General features: G+C 39.6%; 2 protein-coding genes across 3 annotated transcripts; one reads left to right on the top strand and one right to left on the bottom strand.

The window, feature by feature from the left end:
- Window positions 1-944: 944 nt before the first annotated feature.
- Window positions 945-7,573, bottom strand: zbtb2b (zinc finger and BTB domain containing 2b). Its single transcript, XM_078273948.1, has 3 exons — window positions 7,483-7,573; window positions 5,222-5,402; window positions 945-4,653 (listed from the first exon to the last, which is right to left on the bottom strand). The coding sequence occupies exons 2-3, from the start codon at window positions 5,392-5,394 to the stop codon at window positions 3,234-3,236; spliced, it is 1,593 nt and encodes a 530-aa protein (XP_078130074.1). The 5' UTR covers window positions 5,395-5,402; window positions 7,483-7,573; the 3' UTR covers window positions 945-3,233.
- A 127-nt stretch (window positions 7,574-7,700) lies between these two features.
- dcph1 (damage control phosphatase 1) lies at window positions 7,701-15,112 on the top strand. Of its 2 annotated transcripts, none has more exons than XM_078273951.1 (5): window positions 7,701-7,803; window positions 11,985-12,090; window positions 12,207-12,448; window positions 12,880-13,045; window positions 13,467-15,112. In XM_078273951.1, exons 3-5 carry the CDS (start codon window positions 12,252-12,254, stop codon window positions 14,253-14,255), a joined length of 1,152 nt encoding a protein of 383 aa, XP_078130077.1. In that variant the 5' UTR covers window positions 7,701-7,803; window positions 11,985-12,090; window positions 12,207-12,251; the 3' UTR covers window positions 14,256-15,112. The 2 variants fall into 2 exon arrangements, with proteins under 2 accessions (XP_078130077.1, XP_078130075.1); XM_078273949.1 differs by lacking the exon at window positions 7,701-7,803 and adding an exon at window positions 11,175-11,581.
- Window positions 15,113-17,167: the final 2,055 nt, after the last annotated feature.

Below are 17,167 nucleotides of genomic sequence, written 5' to 3'. Positions count from 1 at the left end.
TGACAATACAGGTAAAACAATCTTCATAGCAGTAGTTAAAATTGTTAAAATTTTCTTTTACCTGCCTACAATTAAAGTGTGCTATAAATAATTTGTTAAATGTTTGAATGACCTCTCCTGTTTTATTGAAGTAAAGACGAGACAAAAGACCCATGACTATAAAAAGACATGTTTTTATTGTTCATTCTTCATTGAAAAGAACAGATGTTTATACAGAAAATTACTCACATTCCTGAGAACACAGATTGATCACAGTAGAGATGTCAGATGGGCACTGGGGAGTAAGATCATTAGTTTGAAATTACATTTTTGTTTTTGATAAAGACAAAAGATGTCAAACTTCTCATCTTCCTGAGATGTTTAAACACACACATACACAAACCATTAAGTTACTAAGACTGGTGTGGCATACGAACGATTACAATTTGAGCTGAGGAAGGATTTGGACTTTTGTGCATGTACTGTGCATATTTCTGTGTATCAATTGAGCTCTAAGAAATGAATGTCAGTATTTCAGTTGCCTCAACAAAAGCTTGAAATCAAGACACAAACACAAATTCTCCCCCTTGGCAATATTAAACACTTGTGGGTGTATGTATGGGATGGAGTATTGATTTATGGCAAATATCAATATGGTCATATATAATTGGCAACCGCATAAGAAAAACACTAATAAAGATATTACTTAGAATTTGACAGCCTTCCCCCTCACTCAACCTGAGTAGACAAATAAGAAAACAGCTCCCTCTAGCTAACCACTGGGCTCATTGCATCAAAGCAGCAGCTGCTTTTCAATACTTAATATAGTAGGATTTACAGTACAAAAATCCCACTAAAACTGAATTGGAGCTGGGCTTCATCTTTACGGTCATAAATCTGTAACTGGTCGGCTAAAATTGGCTCAAAGAAGAAGAAAAAAACAACTACACATATAATAAACATACTAAGGATGGGCATTTTTTATATTTTCACAAAACAAAAATGATTAAAAGATGTAAACAAGTCAATAAATCCAACAAGACTACATTTAAAATACTTTCTACAATACACATGAATGAGCTTCTGTGTGCCTTAGTTAACAACTCTGCTTTAAAATAATATTGCAAATTATATTAGTAGTCTAGCTATCACTGCTGTGTCAGGGAGAAATTTGGAAGACAAATGTCAGACTAATCATTTTGTTTTTTGCAACGATAAAAAAAAACAGAAACTCAAGACTCAAGCTCACTGATTTCTTTAAATATGCACAAACCTTAAAACAAACACCCTGTAATATGCTGCCTGTGCTTCTGTTACACTGGACATGTTTCAGCCTGACAAATCATATAACTGCTTCACATTAAGTCAACATGCATGTAAAGATTACATTTTTTTAAGATTTTTTAAAAAAAAAATAATTTCCAGTTATCAGTAGTTCATAGAAAGGGTTTCTCTTACCACAAACAATTGATGTTCTTGTCAGTTATAATAGCATATTTTATATTCCCTTAACACATATGCACCCAGACAGTCAAATATATAGAGATATCACCCTGTCATTTCATATTTCTTAAAAAAGCTAACTCTCCGTGTGTCATGCCCCCATCCCTGCCTGAGTTCATATGACCTCCACACTGACAGGTGAAGCATTCAAACTCTACTACCTCTGCATCATATACATTTCAACGTGTTCACCTGCATCCACTGCACCCACAATGTTTTTCTATAAATGACTACTGTTGCAATAACTACTTCTTTTTCTGTTTAAAAAACAAATATAAACGTAAGATGGTCTTAACAATACAGAGAAAATGAAAATGTTCCTTTTTCACAAATGGAATGAGGCGGCTAGCAATTAGCTCAAATTTGGCAAGGGGAATAGACTCAAAATCCCAAATCATATTTTTAATCCTAACCTATTTCTTGAAGAAATTAAAGATACATGTATCATGCCCATTCCTAATACATACTTTTGCTTAACCAAATGTAATCCTATTTTGAAAACTATTTGTCTACTAATATACATAAACCTTTGCAATATACAGTAATCTTTGTAAATATAGCATTGTATATAAAAATTTAAAAAGCATGTCAAACAAAAATTAAGGGCTTTTAGAAGTAGATTGGAGCAAATTATATAAAGACAATATTGTACAGGTCAGCCTCCCATCAAGGTGTCTGTCTGAATGTAACATGTTGCTTCTTCAATCAGTAACCAAAGAGTTAGACAACACAAGTAAAAATGAGAAAGTAAAAAAAAGAAAAGTGGCTCAACTGTAAACACAATGAACACTCTTGCTTGTTGTGACCAATTTTCAGTGGCCAAACTCTTATTATGAGTAGCAATTGTGCTTTAATTAGGTGTAATGACATAGGAACTATAAACACATTTAGCACAGTCAACAAAACACAGAGTAACACAACTAAATAATGGTCATTACTTTACATTTCAAGTTAATCATTCTGCTGAGCCAAAATGCCAACCGAAACATGAATGGAAGACAAATGTACTTCCCTGCATATTGGGCATCTACTCAAAAAAAAAAAAAAAAAAAAAAAAGAAAGAAAGAAAATGAGTACAGATTGTCTCAGGTCTGAATATATTTGTGTGTATATTGTGTATTATAATTTATACCTGATCTGCTGACTCAGCCTCTCATTTATGACCATGAAAAAACAACTCTTCTGTGCAGCTCCAGAGGGATTGTTAATAGTTCGCAACTCTTTCTCCTCCTCAAATCTAGCACAGCAAAGTCATCTCACAACATGCTGTGTCCTCCGGAACTGTCTCAGCTTCCTTTTCCTCTTATACTCAAAGTATGCATGTGCAGCCTTACCACAACTTTAGCTGTTAAGAAAAAACAACGTGGTACAGCCTGACATGTGAGAGTCTAATACCAATGTACACCAACAATAAAATGATGAGATGAAACAAGATAATAGTTACTTTATCTCCCTCATTGGTATTCAACTTTGGCTTGAGTCTAATGTTATTTGCTTTTCTTATGATCATGTTGGACTGAATTTCAAAGAGCTATAGGTGATTTACTTTACTATTCATTTCACTTTTTGTCATACTCAGGGCCAAACAAGTCCAAAATACTGTACCAAAACCCCCCCTCCGAAAAACAGTTTTAGTAGACTGAGAACCTCAAACATACATAACCTGACAAACTTCACCTTTAGCTTACCTATTAACCATAATTTAGAAAGCAAACATACATGTTAAAAAGGACAAATACACAGTTTTGGCACTACTCTACTAGGATTTCCTCAGTCTTAATGGGTTCCAGTGGGGTGCCCGAGTTGGACAAATCAGAGCCTTCATCTTTGGAGAACTCTTCAGGCTGGAGCAGCATCCCTGCACCCGTGTTTCCCTGCAGCCCCACTAATCCCCCTTGAGTAAAACACAAGTGTTTGATCACCTCATTGGGACTGGAGAAGGTGGTCGCACAAATGTTGCATTTGTAAGGCTTTGATGAGCCCAAGAACATCGCCTCCATCTGGCTGCTGTCGTCGCCTGCAGCGCACAGTTCCATGCTCTGTCGGTCCACCATGGTGTAGGTGTCGGCCCCCTGGTTCAGGCACACATGGCGGGCTGCTTGGTTGGCCCGGCAAAAGCTCTTGCCACAAGCGCTGCATTTGAAGGGCTTGCCCGTGTGGATGTACATGTGTTCACGCCAGTGGCTCTTTTGAATAAACTTGCGGCCACAGGTGGAGCACTCGTACTTCCGCCGCTTAACTTCCCTGTCCAAGTCGGCACTCTCCAGGTTGTCGATGTCCGCAATGTCTGACGGAGGTGGCGTGTCTGCCTGAGAATGTAATCCTCCCACCCCCCAGCTGGATGTGGACACCTCTGCTCGGGGAGAGTCCGAATTGGTACCTGAAACAGGTGTTTGCTCACTGTCACTGATTATCTCTACTGCTGTAGTGGCAGCCAAGGCACTTGACCCTGCCTTGAATCCCTTCAGGACCCCCTCTAACTCTAGCATCCTATGTTCTCTAGTCATGACAGGTGAGAGTGCATTGCTGGGCTCAGCTGGCGCCTGCTGTAGAGCATGGGTGTGTTGGAGGAGATGCTCTCTCAGCAGGCTTCTCTGGGTGAATCGACTCCTGCACAAATGACAGGAGTAATGCTTCCTAAAGGAGGAATTCCTCTTCATGATGCTGGGTTTTACATGGAGGATGGCACTGGCTGAGGAACCATCTGCACTTAGCAAGTCCATTCCACCCTCCTCAACTGTAGGCTTCGTGCCGCTGGTTGAGGCCTCCATGTCTGGGGGTGAGGAAGTTAGCTTGGATAGTAAGGAATTTGCGTATGAAGCTGCGACAGCTGCCGTGGACGGATACTTCCCCTCTGAGCTTGGCTGCTCCATGTCAAAAGGTGAGGAGAGCTGCCGTCGAGTGGACAATCTAGCTGACAGCCCTACCTGTTGGTCAGAGATCTGGATGCCGTAGAGGGAAGTGGAAAGGTTGATGCTGTGCTGCTCAGGGTGTGAATACACAGACTGGCTGGCCTCCTGCAAGAGTGGATAGGCATGCAGGAATCTAACCCCCTGCTCCAGCCGTGCAGGGTCTATTAACTGGGGTGCAAGCTTGCCCGTGTACATCAGGTTGAGTAGGTAGCTGAAAATATCTGGCTGTATGTCAGCAGCCTTCAGGCGCACACAGTCACTGAAACACAAAGACATTACAGTTAACTTACATACGATGTCCAAAGTTTTGAAAAAAACTTGCATGTAAATAAATCTGTTTTGGTCTGTATGTCCTTCAGTGAGGGAACCTCGCCATAACACATTATCATGGATGCACTAGTCTTGCATTGCCAGACCTATCTCCAAAGTGCTGTGTCAGAGCTGGAGTATGGTCTGGCTACTATTATAGGATAGGGGAAAAAGCTTGTTTGCATTACTTTAAACCAATCACAACAGATACCATGTTTTGATCGTAATGCCCTTACAGATCCTCCAATTTGTCACCTCAATCCATTCCATTGATCAAACAATGACATTAGTTGCTGGTCATCAAACTAAAAAGATTTAGATACAGTCCAGTGCTTGACAACAAGTCTATCTATCTATCTATCTATCTATCTATCTATCTATCTATCTATCTATCTGTAGGTTTTGGAAGCGGAATTTGGTGTTCAGTAAATTCTCAGATATGACAACAAAAAGTATCTTAGCTTGGTATTGAGCTAGTCATAGGTAGTCACTAGTAATAGGCTACATTGTTCCTGTACCTGTCCTGATGAATGAAGAGCATTCTGAAGTAGTTGGAGAAGGCAGCAAGGACAGCTTTGTGGGCTTTGAAGAAGACATCTCCTATGGCCACAGTGCAGTCGCACAGGAAGCCAAACTCCCTCTGAGCGTTAAGCTGCTGCAGCAGGATAAGACCATGGTTGGCCAACTCCATTCTTCAACCTGCACAAAGGCACACACGCACACACATGCAGCAATGAGTTTCCTGTCTGGAAGGAGACCAGAGTTTATTGTGACCACAAAGTGTCAGGACTCAGGCTGACAGGGAGATCTAACAGCCTTGTAAAGGCCAGCTTTTAACACAACAGTGAAGAATCATTTTGTAAAACTGGACACAATAAATCTAGCACTAATGTCAGAAAATTATGCCAATTAATAATGTTGCTCAGCAAAACAAAAACATCTCCATTGTATTTGTTCATTGTACAAGTGGGTATTTGCAAATGTTTTGCAATGGTACATAAGAGCAAAAACAAGTCATTTTTTGATTCAAATTTCTACCAGGACATCAGAGATGCAAAATATTAATGTAATTAATGTGTCTAAATAAACTCTGAACAACAGATTTTTTTAATCAATGACAACCACTGTGTTCAAATCGGTTCCTACTAAATACCCTCTAATGTTCACCCTGCTTTAATAGAGATCCACTTTGGTTCTTAAAAAATTGAGCTACAGAGGGTTCTGGCCCCTAAATATCAGTGAGACACTGATAACAAGTAGATAACGTAGCTTATTTTCACTACAGCTCGTCTTTTTCTCTTTGGGGAAACATCCTTTTGCATTGACTTGGTTCAGATAGAGCCCAAGCCGTCCAAACTCAATCTTAAAGGGACATTTCAGAGCTATGTGTTTTCTGCTGACCAATAAGATGGGTGTAGTTGACCCTAAAAGGTCACTGGGAGACTACAAGGGCTTCAGGCCATCACATGATCAGGGTTATGGGTGTCGACACACATTCCTGAAGCAGAACTGGTTCTACCCCCTTCATGAATCTCCAAACACTTTCTCCACACTACACAGCCTAAGGTATGAAGCTACGAAGACTGGGAAGATGATGGATACCTCAGCCAATTTACCTCAGATAATCAGAAACATATAACTGCATATCCCCTGCTGGTTACAAAAACACTGAAAAAGCCCCCTGCACATATGCATTTCATCAGATAGGTCAGGGTGCAAAGATGTTGGCACTTTCCATAACCATATCAACTTTACTGCATTTCTTGTTAAAGCTTTTGTAGGCTATCTGTCTCTTCCCTGTAAAGTCAGTATTGTTTTCCAATCGTTTGGGATGGCATTGCACAGTTACTGTTTGATGTTTTATTCATACTGTTTTTATTCATTTGTATTTGATCTTATTCATTTTAATGCCTTTACTTCCTCCGTGCTCAGGTCCTTTGGCTGTATTCTCATTTAATCTGCCTCGTCTGTTTTTCTTTTGTAAAGCACTTTATAACATTAAGAAAAGTGCTATATAAATAAAGTTTATTTTCAATGTTACTACTGTCTTTTATGGTATTTCCCCTAAAAGGCTTTAGTTTGGTAGTGTCAGAACACACGAGCATTTTTGGTGGCTCCCACAGATCTAAAGTATATGTGCCCGATTGAACAATTGATCATGCGAATTCAACTTGTATGCACATGATCCATTAGGTTAGCCACAGGACCATGTGTAAATCAATACCATAGACTGTATAAAACTAGATCAATACCAACTTGTTTGCAACAATAAAGCACCGCCCTTGATGTGATGTAGACACGTGGAACAGTTACTTCCGTACTGAGATTGTGTGTTATTCTGAAAACACCGTTAAAACTGCTTATGAGGAAAGAACGCGAGGAAGGTAAATACGTTAGCGGAATAAAACAGTTAAATGATGCGAATAGAAAAGCAAGCTAGAGCACATAAAGCATAACAGAGAGCATACAAAACGAGCAAGCCTAGACTGACTCCTGCCTCTGGTCTCTCTCGGTTGCTATTGCTAGCGCGAGAAAACGCACGCGCGCGCGCACACACACACACACACACACACACACACACACACACACACACACACACACACACACACACACACACAGGGAAAGCGCGAGAGACGCAAGGGGGATGGGGTTGGTCACGAATACGTTTCTTTTAACTTCCCCGTGACAATTGCAGTTAGACGAAGCGTACACGAGTAACTATATAACGTAACGCCACCAGTAAACGAATTACTTAAGTATGTAGCTACAAACAACGTACCTGCAAGCCGTTTAAATCCGTGGAGTTTGCCGTGTCGCCGTTGTTTGTTTGTTACCGGGGACTCGTTCGTCCTCTCTGGGCTCGCAGCAGCTTGTACTGTTCCTTGCAAACGCAGCATTCGTTGTCGGCGGCGGAGAGGGTCGTCCGTCGTTGTTTTCCGGTTAGGGGTTTTACGTTACAATCACATGACTGTGGGTAAAAAGCAGCCAAAAAACAGCCGTTGTAAAATCCGTTGAGCAAGGGGCGGTTGAGTTAACGTTAATTTCCCGCACTGTAACCGCCGCGAGATCAACCCCCTCTATCCAGCTTTTTTGACAGCCGGTGAGTTTGAACATTAACAGCTACGCTGACTCGCCGTATGGTAGTTAATCGCTCTGCATCCGCCGTTAACGACACGTTAAACCTGAAACCGAAGTGTGGCTGTGAGTGTATCATGTTGACACACTGAAATAACGAAATAGCATAGCTTTTCCCACATTTGCATCTGCATTTTCGGTTGAAGCTAAGCCGATACCAGGTTTTCAACAAGTTAAAAGGAACTAACCTACAATTATTCAACGTGATGCATATTATTTTTTAAATATATTCAGTGGATATAATGCCAACATAAAAGCAAGGATGTAGCCTTCATAACACGAATATTAAGATATTCAAATATTAAAATCTAGGCTATTTGACCATATGTGACATTTCCCCTTTTGAATACATAACTAATGAGTAGGCTAACAGACACAAGAATTATGATTATATTGATACAAATGTATAATATCTCTAATAACATTTCAACAAGCTTACAGTAAATTTGGCTGTGAACTTTTTCTTCTGATAAGTAACGTTGTTTAATTATTTTATTCTCTGATGTTTTGTTCTCAAATGTAATGTGAAAACTACAGTAAGGCAATAAAACAAGGTTTATATATGCAGTTGTGAAGTGCTTTATATAAACTTAAGATTTTAAAGGATAATTGATCAAGCTCATATTTATTCTGTTTTTTGGTGGAACTGGATTCACCCTTGACAAGGCTTTTATTTTACAATAGGCCCACTTGGGGAACCAGGATGTGATGCCCATAAAACTCTCATTAACTGTATACAGGATATTGAATAGCTACAGGTTCAACCTTCGTTCGACAGTGGACCACTAGTAAATACTAGTTTGTAGTTTATACGTGTCACTGTAACAAGATTATTATGTTTTGATGTCAGATTATCTGTTGTCTGGCCAGCCCTTAACTGTTTTCTTTCTTTAATTTGTGAAGTAAGTGAAGTTTCCAAGCACCTGTGTAAGAGTGCAAATAATGGCAGAGAAATTTATAAACCCATGCCGATATCTACATCGGAAAAAATAAATTTTCTCAAAAGCTGATGTTAGAGCAGCACAACAGCACTTGAAAAAACCAAACCAATTTTTGTGAGTCGTTGCTTTTGATTTTGAAAAGAGTAATTACATCTGCTTGTTGTAAACGCTACAGTCATTTTGCGATCCAACAAAGGGTTGCCTGCCATAAAAAGCCTGTAAATTGAGCAACTCAAACTTTTTTCTTTGAATAGAAAGAAGTGCCAGAAGAGGTAGTATGCAGTGGAGGTCTTGGAAATAGATTTGAAACAAACCACACATTGCCTGGCACAGGAAGTGTATGAGGACCTTTTGCACAAATGGACTTTGGAGTCACATCAATTTTTTGTCATCAGATGTTGCCCCTGTGTAAACACCATTTTTCTTTCCCAGAACTGTCATTACAGAGTTGCATTTCAGCCTTTGGACAGGGAGTCCACAGGATGACCAGACTAAGCACATTGTAGCTCTCTGAAAAGGCTTGCTCGACAGGCAGAGAATAGGTGGAGAGTTTTTAAGGGAACCGAAGACATGAGACGTGTAAACAGGGTCTTAGAACCTTAAAGTCTCTGTCCTGTCAACAAACAACAGACCTAGATCTGATCCTGCACAATTTTACTGAAACGAATAAGCTAAACAAAATATAGGCCAGTGGGGTACAAAATGTTCACTTTGCTGAATGGCCTACAGCAGGGGTTTATTGAAAGAAGACAAACTGTTACCACGCTGGCTCATTGTTTTTTATCAAGATCAATTATAATCAATAGATTTTTATAATAATGCTCTATACCATTAGGATTTAGGATAAATGAGGAAATCCTGTCTGCCTCTGTTCATATGGCTTTCTTACGCCCTAATCCTTTCAAATGACTGCCCTGCCACTGATTTCCACTAAATTGTAAATTTTTCCTGCCTAATGCATATTCAAAAAATACAACACAGTCTGCATGTAATTGTTTAAAGCATAAAAAGGCATAGCAAGAATTGCATTAGATTTGGCCAATCCTAACGTCAGGACAGAATTTACACATAGGCTAACTTAGTTGCTCAAAATAAATAGCCTAGCCTACTCCACTGTTGCATGAGACGACTGTGTAGTGAGCTGAAACACCTGTTTAAACAGGACCTTTAACGTTAGCTGCCGCCCTCCCCACCCCCACGTTCATGGCCTGTTTTGAAACCGGAGTGGTGAGTCACTCCTCTCTCGGTTTAGAAAAACAGATCCGGCCAGGCTGGGGCCCGGCGGGGGGATGGGAGGCCGGCGGTGGATGAACACCGGAGGTGGACGCAGCTGGACTCCCACTCCCAAGGACCCCACATCCTGACAACGGCCCGCCTTGTTCCCATAGTGACCGGGGCTGATCTGAGAGTGAAAAAAACACCGCCAACATGAATTGCTACGCGTATTTTCCCAGCCTAGGCTACTAATCGTGGGTGCAGGCAGCTAATCAATTGGTCATGTTCTTCAAATAGAGAACCAAGAATGGAGAGACCCTCCCGTTTCCAAACTCTCAAATGGACCGTAAACCTCATGTGATTACTTTGTTGCATTATCTAATATAAGGGAGGATCAATGTGGGCTAGGCCTACTTAGCGCCAATGTGTTTTATCCTTTTCTTTTAGGACTTTATATTGGAGTGGAAACTGACTGACTGCAACAAAAAACGTTCTTCAAAACAGATATAGTTTTTAGATAGATAGATTATTAAGATATACAACATAGGCCTAGGCTATTTATTTTACTCACAAATGTCTTTACCATAGCCTACTGTGCACACTATAGTCCATAGCCTACATTCAATTATATAAATTATTATATATTAGTCCAATAGCCTATTAAATCAGAGTCTTCGGCAGAGACACACTGTAATGCCTAGTTACTCTACCCCCTCCTTCTTTTCCCGCCAAAAAGCCGTGGGATGGGGGGGCTGCACTTTTTCCTGATAGAGCGAATCAAAGTCTCCATGACAACCGTTGCTGTGGACAACTAGGGATGCTCGGGGTGCTGCCGCAACAACTGACTCCCATGCGCAATGCGGCAGCGGGTACCGCTCTTTGGTCCAGCCCTAAAAAGACTCATTTTGAAGTCTTTAACACTGAAAGCTGATGTGTGGCACAGAAAGCGAGTTTGATTAAATTAAACAAGGCACCATGCAGCAACATGTAAATTGTAGGCTATCTGTCACATGATGTGACAAATAAACATACAATTTGATTGAGTGATTGATTGATTGATTGATTGATTGATAATCATAGGACACACAACTTGCCAAATTTGCAGTTTACAGATTAACCGCTAGATGGTAGCATCGTATCCTAAATAAAACCCAAGTCTACAACGAACCAGGAAACAAATATTTAAATATTTGTTTATCAAATATATACAGTAGATAAACAATAAAAGCTGCATGTACTTCTCCTAAGGCTGCAATATTGCAATATTATTATTATAAATAAAACAACGAACGAACCAGGAAGCAAATATTTAAATATTAAATATGTTTATCAAAGTCAAAATTATTTAAATATTAAATATTTGTTACCAGAAAAAGAGGATGGCAAGCTTAATACAAACTGCTTTGCCACGTAACGTCGCGTTCAAGCCTTAACTGTCTATGCCTTAAGCAGACCCCTAAACATTGTTCCTGTCCTGGAAATTGTATCAATAAAGTTTGAATTTGAACCGTCTCCCACTGCTAAAATGATGGCGACTGATCAAACTGTGCACGGAGTTCCTCCTTCATTGTCTGCTAAGGTGGTTGGGTATGTTGACAGCTGATCTAACACCTTTGTCACCATGTTAAATAATTTGGCTAATTGCACTGCTGTATTAAAACGGCTAAGTTAGGACTGTCGTGTTCAAACCAGCAGTAGCGTTAGCTTGTTAACAGAAATTCATTAAGTTGGTAATAACCAGCTAAGTGTAACGTTACACAGCAGGTTGTACACATGTAACATATAACGCTGACTTGGTAAACTTAATTATTTGTTCACGGTTCGTTATACCAGCAAGTATCATTTCTGCAGTCGAAATGTCTGAAAAGTATGGCTAACGTTAACTTTGCATCTTGCTAGGTTAATTAGCTTACTAGTGCATAGCTACACTTGCTATAGTATCAAGAAGTGTCGGTGTAACATCAATGGCTAACCTATCGTTTATCTACAGGTCATTTGCCTATTTGACCGTGAGAGACAGATTGCCGACCATCCTGACTAAAGTTATAGACACAATACATCGCAACAAAAACAAGTTTTTTGAAGAATATGGAGAGGTAAGAATTGTTAATCATTTGAATGAGAGATGTTTTCTTTAACTACATCCGGAATTATGAGGCCCATTTGAAAACTTGAATTCGGTCCTGCGTGTTTCCTCTTTGTTTTCATGCAGGAGGGTATTCAGGCAGAGAAGCAAACAATAGCTCTGCTGTCTAAGATGAGGAATGAGCTGCAAACTGATAAGCCAGTACTAGCACTAACAGACACTCTGCAAGACACAGAGTACTGGAACCAGTACCTGCAGAAACAACAGAAATTGCAAGGAGACGAGGAGTCCGTCAGCTGGTTCAAGTCTCCTTGGCTTTATGTGGAGTGCTACATGTACCGCAGGGTACAGGAGGCCCTGTGGCTCAAGTGAGAAGTATTTTCATCTTTTAACAGGAACTATTGCTGCCCTGCGATATGTATTGACATATGTGATATGTCACTATATTTGTTTAGATGCAAAGGCAAAATCATTGGACAAGTCTTTTTTAATAGTTGGTCACATTGGAATGCAAAACAATGGCAACTTAAGCTGTCCAGTTCTGCTTCCACTCTTAGTTGTTATAAAATAATTTAGTATATTGTTACTGCAAAATTGAGTGTTATCATTCTCATTATTATAAGAAGTCTTCAAGGATATTACGTCCTTCAAAATTACAATGTTCGCTTAATGATAAAAAAGGTAAGTGTTGGAATATTGCAGCCTTAGGAGAAGTACATGCAGCTTTTCTTGTTTTTCTACTGTATATTGTGTTCTAGTTCTCCTCTAGTCGTGATTTATTTGCACTTTTATATTTCAGTCCTCCCATCAGTGACTATGACGTGTTTAATGAGGGCAAGACTCAGAGCTTTTTTGAGTCTCAGCAGGCTATGATGGCCTTATGTACATACTTGGAGGGCGTCAACAAGAACATGGAGGATCTCTCCAAGAATCAGCTGTTGGAGCATTTTAACAAACTGCTACAGGTAAGGATCTTCTATACATGACAATCAAGAAAGTAAAGTTAAAAGCTGCACTAATCAATATTTATATATCAACGATGGTTCAAATGTGATATGTAATGTAAACCGTGCTTGTATTGACAAACCCATAGATAGGCCTATTTATTACCTGACTCTTAAGTTCCCCTCTGCTCTGCGGAGCATTTTAGTGTCATTTACGGCCTGTAATTTTAATGTTTTTTTTAAGTCTCACCACTCTAATCAACCTCCTTTCTGGCCACTGCCGTTTTCAATAAAAAAACTGACAAAGGATGTGATGAATGAATAAAGTCATACAAAATAATCTGTCCATCCATTTTCTATGTCATTAATCATATTCGGGGGTCATATGTCAACACATTACAATAGGTTCAGGTTTAAGTTTTTTTTATTTGACTCTTCCTAGGTTTCTCTATGGGGGAACAAGTGTGATTTGTCTATCTCTGCTGGCCAAGACAACTCACAGAAGACCAGTCCAATAGATTCCCTCAACAGCCTACAACCCTTCATCTTGGTGAATGATTCCAACATGGTATGGTCAACTCTTATTTCTGCCCAGAGGCCAGGACAGTCAGAGAAAACTACTGCAGTCAGAGTGGACATTGTTCTAGACAATGCTGGCTTTGAGTTATTCACTGACCTGGTCCTAGCAGATTTCCTGGTTTCCTCCGGCCTTGCCCATGAGATCCACTTTCACGGCAAATCCATTCCATGGTTTGTCTCTGATGTCACAGCTAACGATTTTCAGTGGACCATCCAGCAGACCATGGCGGCCAATCACAAGTGGATGTCAAAGAATGGTGTCCAGTGGAAGAGCCACCTGAAGGAGGGCGTGTGGTTCTATCATGATCATCGTTTCTGGACACAGCCCCATGAGTTCTGTGACATGGCAACGGATGCTCCGGACCTGTATGCGACCCTGCAGGGGGCAGACCTGCTGCTGTTTAAAGGTGATCTCAACTACAGAAAGCTGACGGGGGACAGGGACTGGGATTATACAGTGGGCTTCAATACTGCACTGCGAGGTTTTGGACCTGCACCACTGTGTAGCTTGAGGACTCTCAAGGCCAACGTTCAGGTCGGTCTGCAGCCGGGCCAAGGGGAGAAGCTCGGCTCCCAAGATCCAGACTGGATGACCAGCGGCAAATACGCTGTCATTCAGTTCTACAGCTCCAAGTCAGAACAGAAGGACTGACCCCAGGATCTCACTGGCAAGATGTGGATTCATAAGAACGTTACAGTAAGAAGTACCATAAGAAGGAGTTGCCTTTAAACCATAAGACCATTAAGTTACATGAGTTTGTTAAATGGTATCTTCGTTCTCATTGTTAGTTAGTACTTCATCATGTTTGATACAGAAATGCACAGTAGCAGAAATATATATTAGCTATTTTCACAACATATTTGAATCATGTCATCCTTAAAATGTTAGCACTTAGATCTAATGATTCCCAATGATTTCATCACAATGTTTACAGTGACAAATCTATCTTCGAGGTAACAAATTAGGGTTGCTTTTTTATTGCAAATAGCTTATGTGTTGTGCACAATGTATTAAGTCATAATGTTTACAGGTTAGTGTAGAGGCTGTGAACAGTTGAGTAAGAATTGGGCTTTATAAATCTTATACTTTTCTTTTTTTTGCATGCAGTTGAGGAAAGTGATGATAAATGTAATCTATAGTTATTTTTATTTTAGCTCAGGTTGATTTACTGTTGCACTCAGTGTCATTGATATGCATGCATCGAAACATTTAAGTTCATGACATTCATTTGATAACTGTTTTGATCAGTTTGAAAGATGGTAGACTGTTATTTCATGCAGTGTAACAATAACTGATGACATGTGCTTATTTTCTTTAAAATGACAACCCAGACCCCTGTATCTTCATAGATAAAAGTGGATGTCTCTGTGCACGCTGTTATGTCATCTAAATTCTCATTGTCAGTACCTCCAGAGGTAATGTGAACTGGATTCCTCTCAGTACTGCTGGGGGAAATTATATAATTTTCATAACTGGGTTTGATTTAATAAAGAATTGCATTGACTGGTCTTCTTTCCCACTGTTGTACTTTGCAAGCATGAGAGATGAGCAATAATGACTTTATCAACATTATCTAGTGACTGGCAATTAGTATCTCTTATATGCATCCAGATGGTTTAATCTCAGTCAAGTGCAGCAACAATATTTTATTTACATGCATATACCCTCCAAATATCGTTAATCATTTCACCTAAAATTGTGAGCAAATGCATTTGTACATATTATAATCCATCAGTAGATATCTTAAATGTTCACCAGTAGTGTGACATTTTTTATTGATGTTTTACAACTGTTGACCTTTCATCTACTTAGTGTCAGGGTGGACCTGGAAAAACAGCCAACATGTACATTCCAATTACAGAATGAGTTGGCAAAATGAAATGGCGTCATTTAGGTTGCTGATATGCTTTGTGAATGTGAAAGTCAATTACGGAAAGAAGCAACCTATCTTCTTGAGCCGTTTAGGTACTGGTTTCATTTGTCACCCTTTGTTTTCTAATGTAACAGCGTCTTCATTTTATTCCAGGGGAAATGATAAAAAAAAATATGTATCATCATCAGGGCTACTTGTTTTCTACTTGACCTGACATGTCCTGAAAATTGGGCTGTTTACTCAAGAAAGATGTTGCACAGAGAAGAGAAAATAAAGTGCCAAATGTTCAGGTTGTCCTCAGTGGGGGAGGTTGTTGCTTGTGATCTTTATCTTCATGAATTTCTTGCGTTATTGACTGTGTGTCAGCTCACAGTTTCACATGTAAATAAGTATATTCTAATTCAAGCCCCAAATTATCTGATGATTTTTATCAGCATCGTTTGTATAATTGGATCTGAAATTGATCATTTGAAAATGACCTCTTGCAAATGTGTGCACTAAGTTATTTCTACATTGAACTCCTTTTGTAACTGGTTTTATTTTACACATTGTAAATGAATGTTAGAAAATAATCCCAACATATTTAGTTTATTAGTGTTTCAGCTCACAAGGTTGTTTTTTTACCTTGACGCCTGCTCCCAAAACATGCAAGGACTAATAGGATCTGTGACGTGAGTCCGTGAGTACTCTGCCCTGTTCCTTTGATTTGTTTAAAATATAGTTTCTATTTCATCTGTGACTTGACCTAACCTAAAGTAATGATTAACTAGTCCATATTGTGGTCCTATAATATATGGCATCCTTTCAATGAAATGGCACTAGGAAATTATGATTTTTTGTTTTTACTTCTGGCAATATTTTGGTAATGTTTATTAAAATATTTAAGTCATGCAGCATCTGATTAAAATAACCATCAATTCTCTCATTTTGGATTGATTGTGTAATTATTGGCTGTTGGAATGAGATTTGACCTCCTGCTCTGTTTGCTGTGTTATGGTGACCTGGCACTAAAACACACCGTGGTTTGGTTATCGATTTGGCCGCATCTTTAATTTGTTTATTCTCTTTTTTAAAGTTTTTTTCCAGTGTGTCCAATGAGCTAGATTTCTGAGAGTCAGCGAGATGAGAGAGGCAAGCAGAGAGCGAGAGAGAAGACTAAAACAGTCCCCATGTTGCACAGCACATAGGAGGATGATTCTCACATGAGAGGTGAGTAGTGTATCATGGTAGATTTTGCCTTTTTTTTTTTTAGCCACCGTGGTTTTAAACCATTGTCGTAATGTTTCTCATTTCAACAGTAATTTGATTTATTGCAGAGTCTCAGGTGTATTCAATTATCTGGCGACAAATAGACCGGTCATACCGTACGTCACGATGGTAGCGTGCTGAGTGTCAGATAAATTAAACAGCTTACTGATAGTTTACAGATGTTTTTTCTCTGGGTACCAGCTGCCATCAGCGAAAGCTGTTCAGTGTAAGATAATTGTGAAGTTTAAAGAGAGTCCTTAATAGTGGTGTGAGGGAGAGAGAGGACAGGAAGGTTATTTAGGAGTCACTATTTCCCTGTCCATCTTCCTCTTTCTTTATTCCACCAGCCTACACATTAATGGAGATGTATTAGAAAAAACCTGCTAGAGGTTGGGAGGAGTCTTTTTGGTGCCTTTTTTTTTTTTGGAGCTTGGTGGGCGGA

This window comes from Sander vitreus, chromosome 18 (assembly GCF_031162955.1).
Source record: "Sander vitreus isolate 19-12246 chromosome 18, sanVit1, whole genome shotgun sequence".
NCBI classification, from domain to species: domain Eukaryota; kingdom Metazoa; phylum Chordata; class Actinopteri; order Perciformes; family Percidae; genus Sander; species Sander vitreus.
This window is presented reverse-complemented; position numbering and strand designations above follow the sequence as displayed.

What these genes read in the sequence shown, in the direction of transcription:
- zbtb2b (XM_078273948.1), bottom strand. Translation starts at nt 5,394, where the DNA reads ATGGAGTTGGCCAACCATGGTCTTATCCTGCTGCAGCAGCTTAACGCT. An exon ending in CTCTTCATTCATCAGGACAG is followed by an intron (nt 4,654 to 5,221) that starts GTACAGGAACAA and finishes TTTGTGTTTCAG; the next exon opens with TGACTGTGTGCGCCTGAAGG.
- dcph1 (XM_078273949.1), top strand. Translation starts at nt 11,520, where the DNA reads ATGATGGCGACTGATCAAACTGTGCACGGAGTTCCTCCTTCATTGTCT. An exon ending in TTTTTGAAGAATATGGAGAG is followed by an intron (nt 12,091 to 12,206) that starts GTAAGAATTGTT and finishes GTTTTCATGCAG; the next exon opens with GAGGGTATTCAGGCAGAGAA. An exon ending in CAGGAGGCCCTGTGGCTCAA is followed by an intron (nt 12,449 to 12,879) that starts GTGAGAAGTATT and finishes TTTATATTTCAG; the next exon opens with TCCTCCCATCAGTGACTATG.